Below are 14,885 nucleotides of genomic sequence, written 5' to 3' on the forward strand. Positions count from 1 at the left end.
GTTATAACCCACCTTTAGGAGTGCATCAAAAATAGGCTGACTATTCAAAATATTATTTTAGTGGAAATTTTACAGCACCATAATTAGAATTCCAAGGGAGTTCAGAATTCTTGTTCTGATAACAAATCAGTTGACACTGTTGATCCTAAAGAACAGAAGAAACATTTTCTGCATTTCCTGGTATCTGAAAGTCATGGAGAGAAACAATTCTCATCTATGCCTAAAACCTTACTGTAATTCAAAATGAAATTAAATAATCACATTTGTTGGCAGTAAGTTCTCCAGAATATAACATTAGTTGTAAATTTAGTAAATTTGCCAGATTAGGAATGACAAATTGCTGGTACCTTGCTTACTTGCAGAAGTACTTTTTTGTTTTTGTCTTCCTCCCCCCCCCAAATTGTGCAGTTGGGCCCCTCCCTAGTAAGTGATTTACTGTCAGGCTTTGAGAAAACGCGTAAGGTCCATTTCTGACCCTCAGCTGAAAGGCAATATACAAACATATTATATATACACATGTGTGCAGAGAAACACACACATACATATATAAAAATCAGTGTTCCGGTTTTTTGTTCTCATTTCCTATAATTTTCTTTGGTTAAAAGTCCGAGCAAGGAAATCAGAGGACCGAACAAATGGATCATTCTCCAAACACTTCCATCACTACACATCACTAACTGGAAGGCTTGCATCATCCAGATCCACAAGGCCAGGATCCTGTTCCTGAGTGCCATTTTTACTTTGGGGTTCCAAGAGGCCCCGTTCAGTCACTTTGGGAGCTGATTCTCTTGGAGCGACAACCTGGATCTTGTAGCTCCCTGGCTTGGCCTTGGTAAAAGATTCGTGAAATCCTCGCTTCTCCAAGGCAGGGTATTTGGCGTGAGGGTTTGGGACCAGAGGGCTGCCGTGAGCGGCTGTGGAATGTGAGGTGGCTGGGGCTGGGACGGCAGAACGGAGAGCATGGTTGGGTTCGGAAGAAGACTCGGTATGCTCCTGGAAAAGAAGAGCACACGTCAGAAGAAGTAACTGACATAATGTTGGAAAGATGCAATTTCAGATTTCACTCAGAAAAAAAATTCAAGGCAGAAAATACACAAAGCGAAGCATCAGCCACAGCAGCAGGAGGCAGGTGCTTTCTCAAGGTAGTGTATTATTAAATGTGAGCTTACAGCAGTATGTGACAGCAACATCAGTTTCTTCATTTGAGGAAATTAAATTTCTCAAATCAAGCTCAGCGTCTCTTTAGACTTTATAATATAGTCCAGCAAATTGAGGCTTCTCATTTTACTAAGATGCTAAGTAACCTTTTGAAGATAACACTTTAAAGGCCATCGAAAGTGACATCTTTCCAAGAGAAAAACATATTCAAAGGTATTCATATACATCAGGCACTCGTATCCTAAATCCTGAAGTAATGCACATGTTACAGTTCCCTCTTCTTGGGGTACCAATCTCCCGAATTGTTCCAGGGACCAAACAAAAATAGTAACTATTTTATGCTATCAAGACTATGTAACAATTTCCGAAGTTAATGGAAACTGATCTTTAAGCTATTCCTTCTAATTGTCATTATTTTCTTGTGTTTATTATTAACTGCCATTCTGTTGACCTTTACATAACTCTATTAGATTGATACTGTGAAAATTATCTTCCACCATTTACTCAGTGATAGAAAGAAGTTCCCAGACTACCTAGGAATGATTTATGTCTAAAGCATAGGCACAGAATGCCATTTTAGATGTCCTAGGTTATCCTGCCTGACCTCCAGCTGTATCTCCCGAACAAAAAATTCCTCAGGTTCTTCATCGTATCTATCAGTCCTGTAAGGATGTCTCACATACCTAAGGATATCTAAACCAGCGCTGGATACAGTGTTAAATGATATGATCAAAATGATGTGCGATGATGCAGTGAATACTTCCCTTTGCATGCATTAGGAGCTGCAGCTGCTGCCACTTCTGCCATCACCAGTGTTAGTACGTGAACTAAAGAAATCTGCGAACCCATGTGCGTACACAAATCAAGTCACTTTTCAAGCACATTTGTTAGCAAAAAAACCATCACAGATGTGTGTCCAAGATGCAATTATACATCCTAAATGAAACATTTTTTCACAGCAGTTTTCCAAGCTTCTTTTCGAATGCTATGACATGCATTCATAAATTTAATCATAATGGATTCTGCCAAGTACTACTGTATTTCTTTTTGTAAATTAACTAATATCATTGGGTGAAGGAGCTGTGCAACTTTTTTTGGACTTCAGTTTTGTGTTCAATCTCAGTGAAGTATTTCACATTTTTTACATTGCCTTATTTCATACTTGACCTGATACTCCACTTTAAGAAAAATATTTGATTTAGGAGAACATATGATTCAGCGATTTCCCTACTATCCTTCTTATTATTAATAATTTTAGTTCAACAAATAGGACAAAAATAAGGGATATTAGGACAAGGTCTCTATAATAAACTTTTTGCTAAATTGAACTGAAGGATGCTCAGATTTTACTACCCACACTGACTGTAATTTCACAGTTAAGAGACTATGCTGCTGCATTACTCCTAAGGTGTACTGCTTTGAACAGCGTACCGATTATACATTATAATGCTTCTACGTTTGAACTAATAATTTCATGCAGAGACTTATAAGCCATGCAAATCAGGCTACAACATTATCCTTCCAATTACTAGAGTTACGACGTGCATTTTTTGTGTGCACGCATCTGTATTAGTTTGTGGGTAGCTTAAATTTAATTTTGCTTTTGCGCAGTTTCAAAAAAATGTAAAGTAAAATGGAAATATGAACTCTCATGCAAATTATGTTTAATACTTTCCTATTAAAATGACATCACATAACTTACGTTTAAACATATACTATGCTTTGAAGTATAAATACATGTTTTTGCCATTTTTAATTTCCAATTATTTTAAAAGTAAGAAAAAACAGTGCAAACCTGTAAGCGAATGATACAATTTATGAGTTAGTTTTCAGTAATGGTAATGGCAACAGGTAGCATTATTTTTAGTTTTTTATAGTGCAAATTAGTCTCTAGTCCTAGCCCTCCGTTAAGAAGGCAAGTTTACATGAGAGCCCACATACGTGCTGCATTCACCAGTTCTTGATGTATACCTCTGTATACAAGGATTCGACAGCCTTCTGGCCTGCCGCATCTGGAACACAGTGCAAAGCTAAGATTAGAGTAACCTATACTTGGGGAAAGAAGAGAAGAGAGGGGAAAAAGAAGTGATGCAGACAGTAATAGCTAGATTGCTCAGTTAGCCCCACAAAAAAAGCATACACAAGGAAGAGTTATCTGCATATTTTCATTCCCCCAAAAAGAAACAAAATTTCCGATAGGAAATTTTATTTAAAAGCATGAAGCAGCTCCCAGCTGCAAAAAATAACTGAGAGCTTAGATTGAATTAACAGAAACACAGTATCAATGCAAATGTGTAGTCAAAAGCCAGACTTCAATTATCAGATTTCAGATTATGGGGGTAATGATATATTCAGCTTATTACAAAACATCCCATAGCCAGAAAATGAAAACCATAGCTTGCAACATCTGAACCGTAAAGTATTCCATGTTAAAACTGGACATACTTGGAGACACTGTGACACTACAGTAACGTTCACTGTTCACAAGTTAATGTACTTTGTACTGAACATCTAATACAGTTTAAATGCAAGTATCTATGAAATGTTGGCATCCACATGGCTTCACAAATATTAAGATTTGTCACAGTGCCTCAGTTCAGTAATGCTAGATGGTGTTCACACTACGTTTCCAACAGCAAAAACTAATTCATGCGAGCAGAGATCTCTTAGAGAAGTTACTTTAAATTTGAATCTGTATCTGCAATAGAATAAGTTATCAACAACAGAGAATGACAATTTAGTAGCTAAGAGCTGTTAAAAACAAATCAGGATATCATAATTTGACTGCAAAATTCAGCAATTAGCAGGAACACCTCGCAGGAATTAGAAAGTTTCAATTTTACTCCCAAACTAGTAGTAGTGACAAAGATCACGCTGAACTCAGAAGATATTTTTTTTTCTAGGTTAGCACTTGCATTATCCATGTGTTCAAGACAATACAACGCACATAAAGTTACATACAGATAAGACTAAGATAAGTGCTCAATTAAAAACGCGAAGTATTTTATGCCAGTCTGTATGAAAGTTCATGCAAAGGTGCTGCATTACTACAGGACAGGATAGAGGACAGGCGAAAGGAAAAAACAACTAGAACTTCATGTGCACAAATGAGTATCAACTAATCACATTTTCTCTGAGGTTCAGAATAACATACGGAAGCTGCTGATCTTCCAGGTCCCCGCTGTGCTACAATGGCCCCAGAAATTGCTTTTATCCAACTGTGCATGTCTTCTGGACTGTCCGCCTGGATCAAACAATATGCATTACATTTAACATAATCAACTCTCAACTTTCCCGGTGTCCTGACCATCTGCATAAAAATGACAGCCTTACCCTACTTTAGTGGTCTGTTATTTAAAGCCTTAGGGACTTCCATTTCTTAAACCAGACATTTCTTAAAATCGTACCCTGAATTTACTATTATTATGTATATGGTTCTATAAAATAATAAGCAAGAAATAAGTATTTTCGTACTATTTGCATATTCTAGACTCAAATTTTTACTTTCAGCAAAATAAAAATCAAATGCCCACAGAAATTCTTACAGGAGATCTGCCGACCCCTCGTAGCAGACTTTGGTCAATGACATAACTTCTGTACTTCTCAGTCACTGTTGCACTTCACTTCTATGAGGTATTTACTGAAGAGTTACAGTCAAATAAAAATCAGTCTCTGTCAGGGGTCAGCTGAACATTTACTTAGAACAACAATCCAACGAAGATGCAATAGATTAACAGTGAATACCAAGGGTGTACGTATCTGGGATAAAGACAGATAAAAAGCTAAAGCTATCTCCTAATTAGGTTGCAGCTTTATTAAACTAGCACATCCACCCAGCAAGAAATATCTGCAACATGTCACTCAATTATGTTCTGCTATAGGACAGCTCAAACTCAGCATCTGGCACCACTGCTTGTATTGGTATATTGGGCTGGCATGGCAAGATTTTGGTAGCGGGGGGGCTACAGAGGTGGCTGCTGTGAGAAGCTGCTAGAAGCTTCCCTCATGTCCAACAGAGCCAATGCCAGCCGGCTCCAAGACAGACCCGCCGCTGGCCAAGGCCGAGCCCATCAGCAATGGGGGTAACTCCTCTGGGAGAACGTATTTAAAAAGGGGGAAAAAAAAAACCTGTGCAACTGCAGCCGGAGAGAGGAGTGAGAAGATGTGAGAGCCCCAGCCCTGCAGACCCCCAGGTCAGTGCAGAAGGAGGGCAGGAGATGCTCCAGGCGCCGGAGCAGAGATTCCCCTGCAGCCCGTGGTGATGAAGACCACGGTGAGGCAGGCTGTCCCCCTGCAGCCCAGGGAGGTCCACGGGGGAGCAGATCTCCACCTGCAGCCCGGGGAGGACCCCACGCCGGAGCAGGGGGATGCCCGAAGGAGGCTGGGACCCCGTGGGAAGCCCACGCTGGAGCAGGCTCCTGGCAGGACCTGCGGCCCCGTGGAGAGAGGAGCCCACGCTGGAGCAGGTTTGCTGGCAGGACTTGTGACCCCACGGGGGACCCACGCTGGAACAGGCTGTGCCTGAAGGACTGCAGCCCATGGGAAGGGCTCACACTGGAGAAGTTCCTGAAGAACTGCAGCCCGTGGGAAGGACCCATGCTGGAGAAGTTGGTGGAGGACTGTCTCCCATGGGAGGGACCCCACACTGGAGCAGGGTAAGAGTGAGGAGTCCTCCCCATGAGGAGGAGGAAGGAGCAGCAGAGACAACGTGTGATGAACTGACCACAACCCCCGTTCCCCTGCACCGCTGTGGGGAAGGAGGTGGAGAAATCGGGAGTGCAGTTAAGCCTGGGAAGAAGGGAGGGGTGGGGGGAAGGTGTTTTAAGATGTGGTTTTATTTCTCATTACCCTGCTCTGGTTTGATTGGCAATAAATTAATTTTCCCCAAGTCAAATCTGTTTTGCCCATGACGGTAATTGGTGAGTGATCTCTCCCTGTCCTTTTCTCAACCCATGAGCATTTAGTTATATTTTCTCTCCCCTGTCCAGCTGAGGAGGTGAGTGAGCAAGTGGCTTTGGTGGGCACCTGACACCCAGCCAGCGTCAGCCCACCATAATTGGACTATACAGGCCTTTCTGATCCTACAAGAGAAACTCAAAACTTATTTCCAGTACTATAAGCATCCCATTCCCACACAGCTAGGAAAAGCAAGTCTGTGTGATTTGTATGATATTCAAACATTTAGAAGGTGACATGGTTAAGGATGCAGTGAATAAAGTACATATGGATACATATTACCAAATAGGTACTGAAATCTAAATGTTGCTGTGCTTTAGGAGATATTTTAATGTGGCAACTAACTGGAATCTGAGAATGCAATTACTATACATAAAAATTCAGTACTTCAAAATAAAAGACAAAATATTGAGTTGATCCTACAGAATCTGAAGACCCAAATGCCAACAAAATCCCATTAGGGTTTATTGTTTTCATACACTACCAACATAACACTTGCTGTTATGTGGAATATTTCTTACATGCATCTTTCTGAAATACGAGGATCACATTCCCTCTGAAAATCATGGCATAGTTAAATCCCACTTTAAAAGCAAAATAGCAGCACTTCTTTGTTTTGATTATAGTAGTCTCTTGTTTTTGCCCAAAGTTTAAAAAAAGAAATTACCTGTACATAAAAGGTTCGAGAAGTTGTTACAATTTCAAAGAGATTGTCTCTCATCATTATATCACTGTAAATGAAACACACAAAAATACTTCAACAGCAAGTACGACTTTCTATTTTAAAAAGACTCTAGGACATGTGGAGAACTAGAGCATTTGTTGTCTGAAGACCTTTGTATTTCTTTATCACTCTACTGTTGTTTTTTTGGTAAATATCAACTAGAAAAAGAAAACCAGCATCTCTTACTCATTTTAGTCCTAAGACTCAATTTATCAGCAGCATGCGTGTTACTATATGTATTTCTAATTGGAACATTCTAAACCATATCATGTTAAGTTTAAAAATATTTAATGTTCTAGTCAAATTTCTGCAAAATTTCACATTTATATTTTGTTATGTCTTCGCAAAGTATTAGTCCTAAGCAGTAGCCTACTAAAAACAAGAAGATCTACTACGAAGGCCATTAACTCCTTAGTATATTGCCATTTGGTGGGAGGAAAACAGCAGGAAGAGCATTCTGATCTAAATTCAGACATTTAACATAAGGTAATGTCCTCTAAAGGTCTAGAGATTATATAAGCAGAATAGAGACTCCTAAAATTGCTGCCTCAGATCAGACAGCACCCATGCATCTCTAACTCATGATTGCATGATACTCCTTTGTTCCACCCTTATCCAATGCATTTACATTCTACTGAATGTTACAAGTTTGAAACACACACTAGTGCAGAACCCTCAAAACCAGTTTTATACACAAAACTACTTGTGCATCACACATGTATACATTAACTGAAGTTATTAAAAAGTTCTCCATTGTTTCCAATGAGCAGTCTGGCCATGACAAAGCAGTGTACTACATCCCATGTAACCACATCGGTGCTTCCGTCCTCACCTTTGCTTGCATTCCTGAACTTTATGGACCTCCTTAAGTGGTATAACCCTGAGAGGTTCCTTTTCCTGGAGAAAAAAAAAAAAAAAAAGGCAGAAATATTTCAGTAGAGCATATCTAACAACTAGAATATAGTCAAAAAGCCAGAGGTTTAAGACAGTTGATGGGACCAGACTTACATAAATGAGACTTTCAAGGCAGTCACTTATGCAAAAGGTGATGTTAACCAAAATTTAATTTGCTTCTGTAAGTATTAAACCAGCCATGGCACTTGCAACAAAGAGGAGGCAAAATCAAGAAGTAAAAAACCCAAAAGCATTCATTCACCTTACCATAATGGAGACAACCAGCCCTGTCCCCCTCCCCTAACTAGATCAGAAAATTCAATCTGGTCTCAAGCAGCTTATTTCAGTAAAATCATGATTATATTGATTTACTATGAAATGCTACAATACAAGATGCTTTGTTAATTGTACTGCATGACATGGCTTTAAATAAGATGAATTGTATCCTATACTTAATACAATTAAAAATAATCAAAGAAATCCATCGTACCAAAGCCTGTAAAAGAGCAAGTATTCTTAAAGCATATGAAAATTCTGTTACCGTAACAAAAACAAGTGTTACAATTCTGTCAAAGTTTCACACAACAGGAAAAAAAGTGAGAACATTCAAACAGAAATACTTTCACTTTTGCCATGACAACGTAATGTCATACATACTATTATTTTCCTGTGGTTGTTGCAGTAAAACACAAACAACAATTTACTTTACCTCCTAATGTGTTTTTTTTAAGCAATGTTACAATGGACTACTTCAGCTGGCTTCAGCTTATAGACAAAACAAAAGCTGTCAACTCTGGAATGATTACTTTCTCTACAATTTCTATTACATTACATATACTTAAGAGAATTATGTTGTTATAGCAAACAGCGAATGTCACCCAAATATAACCATCCTCAAATGTCAGTTTTCATTAGATCACTTGTCTCTATAGCAGATCAGAAGTACAGAGTTTAAAACTCAATGTTTTCAGTTATTTTGCCCCTCTTCCCCGTCTCCCCTCCCTGCTCTTCCTACATTCACTCATCCATTACAACAGTTTTCAAAGTAACACATCAAATGTGAACGGCAAGATCATCCTTGGAATACAGACACCTGTTGCAGGGAAGACCTCAGCTCAGGAATTATAATTTTCGGAGTCTGATATTGCCTGTATTCCACTATGCTCCACCTGAAGACTGACGGGGGTTCTTCCTCAAACTGAAGAGAGGAGATCATTAACGGGAAGGGACGGGCCACGACACCAAACCACCACAACAAAAAAATGCCCAGAATCTACACATTTTTCAATTAAAAAAAAAAAAACAAAACCCAAACATTTTTTACATTTTTGAGAGCAGAGAACTCAAATTTCTACAAATGCAAAACAGCAGCACCTCAAGAGTCATTTGAAGTACTGGTGAGCAGGCTGGCTGTCAAGACAAACTAACTTCAAGAAAGAGCCATACTTCACTGAAGTCTGCAGCTATTGGGAACTGAAGTCCAATAGGAAGAAGTTTTCCAGAATTAAATGTCTGATGCCACACTAGCTGAATATGACCTCCATGCCATAGCCACCTTAACCACAAATGCATGACAAACAATCACTCTTGAACTTTTTTCCTATATTTGTATTAGTCTCATTAGGAACAGGAGATCCTACACATTGCTGAAAGAAATCATTCACCACTTGAAATCTTCAGAAGAGAGAACTTTATGCTTTTTGTGTTTGTAGGACATAAATAAAAGTCTGATGGACATACAGTTAAGTTGTTGCAGGTGTTTTCTTCTTGGTGGGCTGCATCCTGTGAAAGTTTTGCTCTTTCCAGTATGGATTAAATGTCTCTCCAACATGTATGTTTCAGAGAAGGCAGATGCTAATTGTTTAAAAAACTATATGAAACATGATTATCATTATTAGGTTTCCTAACCATGGAATTCTTTGGTTAATCAATAAAAGGCCACTATATTCTCTATCTATTCAGTACGTATTTCCCTGAAGAGGGATGACTCTCTTAAAATGGAAAAAAAAATAATTTCAGTAAAAATTGTGAAGCAGGATCTACTTCCCTGTTGTCTGACAGCTGCTCAGTCCAGTACCTTCCTCAAACTGCAGCAAGGGGATATTAGCCTGAAGAGTAGAGGACACTACAAGACTTTATATTGTTCAAAACAGTTAAACTGGAAAGGAGCACAATGAAATTTTAAAAGTGTATGCATTTCTACCATCTTTCTAGTATACTCTCACACGGTACAATTCTTCACTGAATTAGAATTTGCTTGCGAGCAATCTGCATTCAGATTTTTTTTTTAATAAAAATAGAAGGTTTATTATAGGCAATGAGTCAGAATTGTGTTATGCTGACAGTTTAACAAAGATAATGATGCAAGATCAAACTCCTGCTATTGTTGTATACTCCCTCATTAAAAGTAAAGCAAAAGTTCTCTTCAGAAACAGCCTGAAATTCGGCTTCTTGACATTTTACATCTTACAGTTGGCCTGTAAACTCAATTTTCCTTAATTTATAATACTCTACAACTCAGACTTCATTCCTTAGGTAGATTTTCTCATGTTTGGTAAGTGTGGGATTCCTTTTTGGGGAAAACAGACTGACTCCAGTATGAGCTGGAAATTTAAAATTTCATTTTTAAATGAAGCCTGAAGGCACTTAACATTTGGTCAAAATTGTCAAAAGGTTGATGAGTGATGAGTGGGGAAGAAAGATCATGAAACCAAAACAAACTCTGTAAGTGTTGCTTCTGAACAGCAGAGTTCTTTGCCTGCCTTGGCTGCCCTGGTGAAACAAGTGTGTGGGAAAAGATCCCATCACTTCTATGATAAAACACCCCATAATTCTAACTTTAAATTAAGAATTGCAAGATTAGTTTTGTCTCTGCACATAATGATCAGCTGTTTCAAGAACACAATTAATTACATGTGAGTACAAAGTGACATAAGATACTAATACAAAATTCAGGGTGATTGTAGAATATAACCTGTTACTGTTCTTCAGTGCCCTACAGACAGGTTTCTAAACAGAAGATTGAAGTCCGAATTAACAGCCACCCTATTAATTTTTTGTTCTTCCCAATCATGAAAAGTTATTACAGCACAGACTTGAGTTGCACAGCACATTTTTCAAATACAAGCATATTTCTTTATATTTTCTCACAACTATCACCAGAAAATAACACATATTTGGAAACTTACCAGTTCAGACTTGAAATATCCTATTGTGTTTTCATCTAACTGAAAGTATCTTCTCTTCCAGTTCTTCATCTGTTAAAGGAAAATAAAGAAATATTTATTTTACACATAAAATAAAAATATACTTACATGTTATATATTATTCATGTATTTATATATTTATAATTCTAGTTTACATGTACAATATTATATTGTATAATTCCTATTTATGATTATTCATCTATAATGTTTATAATTTATATATTATATATATTTATGTCATGTGTATATAGATACATCTAGTGCCCTGAAAAGAATTCTGCAAGACTCTGCCCAGTGAATATTTTTTTTTTTTTTTTAAACTGCAAAAATTAAAAATTCTGGAAGCTACTCTTTTCTATTATAAGAATTTTTCAACAATCTCCACCAAAATTGTAGCAACTCAGCAGCACAAATACCCCGCAAGAAATGTTAAAAGACAGTACATTAAAGGTTTCTAGTTTATTTTTAACTAAAAAAAGGAATGTTACAAAAAAGAAGCTTCACAATCCAAGATAAAATGAGTCTGAGAACTCACGAAGCATCCATATCTTCCTTAATCTGAACTATCTGTTCCTGCTTTTAGCAAGGCATCATGTGAACAGTTCCACTTGTGTTAATCAGTCTGACAAGTTGTATAATTCTTCCTCTGAACTGAAAAATTAGCTTTTTCTAAACATTTTAGTGATTTAAAAAGCATGCAGACACTGAACTTCTGCCTTAATTTAGATGCTTCTAGCAAGTGAAGTAAGGATCTCTACATCAGCGTAGAGCAGAAGAATTCCTAGTTGCATGCACTAACCATAATGTGAAAGTCTCTGTGCACACAACTTTTCCTCTCCAAAACATCTCCAACAACGTAACACTGAAGAAAGTCATGAAAAGAAGTAATACAGACATAAATTACATGCTACTGGATGATAAGTTTTATCTTTAGCCATCCTTAATACTGTCAGTAGCGCTAAACTTATTGGTAATTATGTCTTTTTTTTTTAAATCATCTACTTGATAAGTATAACTATCACCTTAGGACCTTTGTTCTTGATTAATTAAACACATCGATCTCAAACACTTACCACTGCTCCTTGTTTTACACAGTAGCCAGCTTTGATGATAGCATTATCTGGGGGATGCTTAGCAGTGAAATAAGGAAGGTGACTTTGTGACCGTTTCAGGTAATTCCTATCAGCCCCGTCACTGCACTCACTGATTTCTTCTTTCTAGAAAAAAAGCAGGGAAGTTCAGAATACTCTCAGTTTTTTCTAAAGGTCAAAGAATAACTGTACTAGTTATAGTAGGAAGTAATTGCATCATCCCATGCTTACAAATCCCATTTCCAATTTGCTTGAAAGGATAAAAAATTTCAACTGATTTCCAGAGACAACTCATGAGACTCTCTAAGGGCTCTGGTTGAGTACTTGCAAGCTCCATTTAGAAACTAAACTAAGAAAGTGCTGAGCATTCTCAAACAATATTGACAGACACTCGATGAAGAATGCTACAGGCCTAAAACCAAGATATATGCATGTATTTAGTGCAAACTTGTTCTGTGTTTTTAAGGGCAAAACACTAGATGTGGCTACAGCAAAGAAAAAGCTATTTCTAGGACCGTAAACCACACCAGAATTCACCAACTTTTTAAATGCAGTTCAGGTGTATACATGTCATTTACACGGTATTAATCCCATCTGTAACTCTCTTAAGCACAAGGAACTTCCAGAAACAGATACAGGTCTATATCTTTAATGCTGCATAGATTCTTCTTCCATGAACTTGTCCAATCTCTCAAACTCAGGAAAGTTTCTTGCATCCATGCCACCTTTTGGCAAGCACTACCTTATGTTTTATTATGCATGGAAAGAAGAACTCCTTCCCTTTGTTTCACCTGGTTACACCATTAGCTTTGTTTAAAAGCCCATAGCTCTCAAACTGGAAAAGACAGTTTATACCATCCAGTCCTGCCAATTGTGATTTTGTAGAGTTCTTATAGCCTCCTTTAGTTATTTCTTTAGCACACGGAAGAGTACTAGCCTAGTCAATTGTTCCTCATATGGAGATCATTCCACGTGGACCAATCATGCTTGAAATTTTTCTCTGAACCTTTCCAGTTCTAGTTTAAGATGAGAACAAAACTGGACACAGTAATCAAGGCGTGGTCAAAGACAGCATTTATACAGCAACAAAGATTTTTCTGTTTCGCTCCTTATTCTTTCTCTAGTAACTCCTAATATTTGTGGGGTTTTTCCTTCACTGTTACCAAACACCAAGATGATGTTTTCATAGTATGACTGTAACTCTTACCTCTCACTCAAGTGGAAATGGTTATTTCACAATCTAGTTTTTTCTATAAAAACTAGGATTGTTTTTTCCAGAATCCCTTACATCACATTTATTTTCACTGAGTTTCACTTGCTATCTTATTTATCCACACATGCTATTTCATAAGGCCCTTCTGCAATAATTTAATCTGCTGTCATCCTTACTCCCTCTAATAACATAGTGTATATATAATCAGCTGATTTAATCACCTCCTTTTTTGCTCACTTTTCCTGGCAGTTAAAAAGACAGAACTTTGGCATTGTTAACACCAACAATTCATTTCACACAAACACACAAAAAGACATTTTAAGCATACTAACCGATATCTGTAAGCAAAAATCAATACTCAAGTAATTCTTTATAGTCTTGTATAATCCTCTATAATCTTTTATAAAGGGAATAAAATACTCAAAAAACCCCAGTCAGTATCAATAAAAGGTGCACATCAAAGTTTAAGTCCTCTGAGCAAGGTGAGAAGCTGACAGCTATATTGTGATATATTACCTATTCCCACCTGTCAAACAACAAAGCTTCCTCTATCAATAATAGCCAATTTGCTTTAAGAGTATTTATTACCTGGGTAGGTGTAATGATAGGAACACCGCCAACAATTTCTGTCCTGTAAGAGACTTGCTTCTTTCCACCTGGGCTTTCAGCTTGGCGGTTTGCATTATCCATTTGACAGAGAGGATCAGACTGCTTTGGTACCTGAAAGTGGAATATGATAATTAACGTAAGTTTTATAAAGACCTAAAAAAGCCCTTATCATTACTCAAGAATTTTTAATTTGTCTTCAGCAGGATTTAACAAATGTTCTCTAATTGTAAAAGGCTAGAAATATCTTACATGAAAATTTGTTGCAATGGCTATGCTTTAGTTCTAAAAAGAAAACTGGTGCCAATAAAGACATTTCACCAGGTGTCTTGAAGTCTAAAAATCAATTCCCAGCTTTGCCGTGCTATACTTGATCTTCAAGAAGCACTGCTAATTTGTAGAAGAACTGGTTCTTTATTTTTCACTTGCTTTCAGTTTTAGTAATAAGTGCTTTAGACTGGAGACGCCCCAGTGTCTGTGGAGCTAGCAGTAAGGCCATAAGCAACAGGGCTACAGTATTAAGACTTTTGTCAAATAGGATGCCTGATCAGTATGATATTTGCACTCACATTCCAATACTTGGCATGAAGACTGTGTGTACTGCCTCCACTAACCCTACATATATTGCTAAATTCAACAAAATGACCCTAAATACCATTAACTATTAGGTAATTCTCTCAAATGTGGAACTAAAGCAATCAAAACACCACAGGAATTGAATTTCCCCAGTGTTTTGATCTAAAATGTGTACCCAAATTCCTGAGTTTGTGCAAGAAGTAAACATCTGTAACCTAAGAAATGCACTAACTGGCTACCTAAGACATTTTCATTTATAATCTCCTTTCACCCCTAATATTAATATAGTAAATCTGAAGTGACTTCAACAAGAAGAGATCAAGAGACTTACACCAAAATATCCTAGCCAGCAACCTACTGGATATTTACACAGCACATCCAAATTCCTTCAGAAAGAAGGGACACGCAAATTGTCTTTACACAGTGAATTACTATGCAAGACTGTGGCACATTCAGAACTT

General features: G+C 37.6%; 1 protein-coding gene across 11 annotated transcripts in view; it reads right to left on the bottom strand.

Moving 5' to 3' along the window:
- Positions 1-393: 393 nt before the first annotated feature.
- The window catches only part of PLEKHA1 (pleckstrin homology domain containing A1), a 39,377-nt gene continuing 24,885 nt past the window's right edge, over positions 394-14,885 (bottom strand). For 3 of the 11 annotated variants that reach the window (XM_030030781.2, XM_030030782.2, XM_030030783.2), the window contains exons 6-13: positions 13,831-13,962; positions 12,012-12,155; positions 10,921-10,989; positions 7,671-7,735; positions 6,782-6,845; positions 4,313-4,402; positions 3,130-3,204; positions 394-993 (exon numbers count right to left, since the gene is read on the bottom strand). In XM_030030781.2, the coding sequence (XP_029886641.1) occupies positions 664-993; positions 3,130-3,204; positions 4,313-4,402; positions 6,782-6,845; positions 7,671-7,735; positions 10,921-10,989; positions 12,012-12,155; positions 13,831-13,962 (969 nt within the window). In that variant the 3' untranslated portion in view covers positions 394-663. Of the gene's footprint in view, positions 994-3,099; positions 3,205-4,284; positions 4,403-6,781; positions 6,846-7,670; positions 7,736-10,920; positions 10,990-12,011; positions 12,156-13,830; positions 13,963-14,885 lie in introns of all 11 variants that reach the window. The other 8 variants (XM_030030786.2, XM_041127370.1, XM_030030787.2 and 5 more) reach the window with 7 other exon arrangements.

The sequence above is a fragment of the Aquila chrysaetos genome, chromosome 11 (assembly GCF_900496995.4).
Source record: "Aquila chrysaetos chrysaetos chromosome 11, bAquChr1.4, whole genome shotgun sequence".
Classification (NCBI taxonomy): Eukaryota; Metazoa; Chordata; class Aves; order Accipitriformes; family Accipitridae; genus Aquila; species Aquila chrysaetos.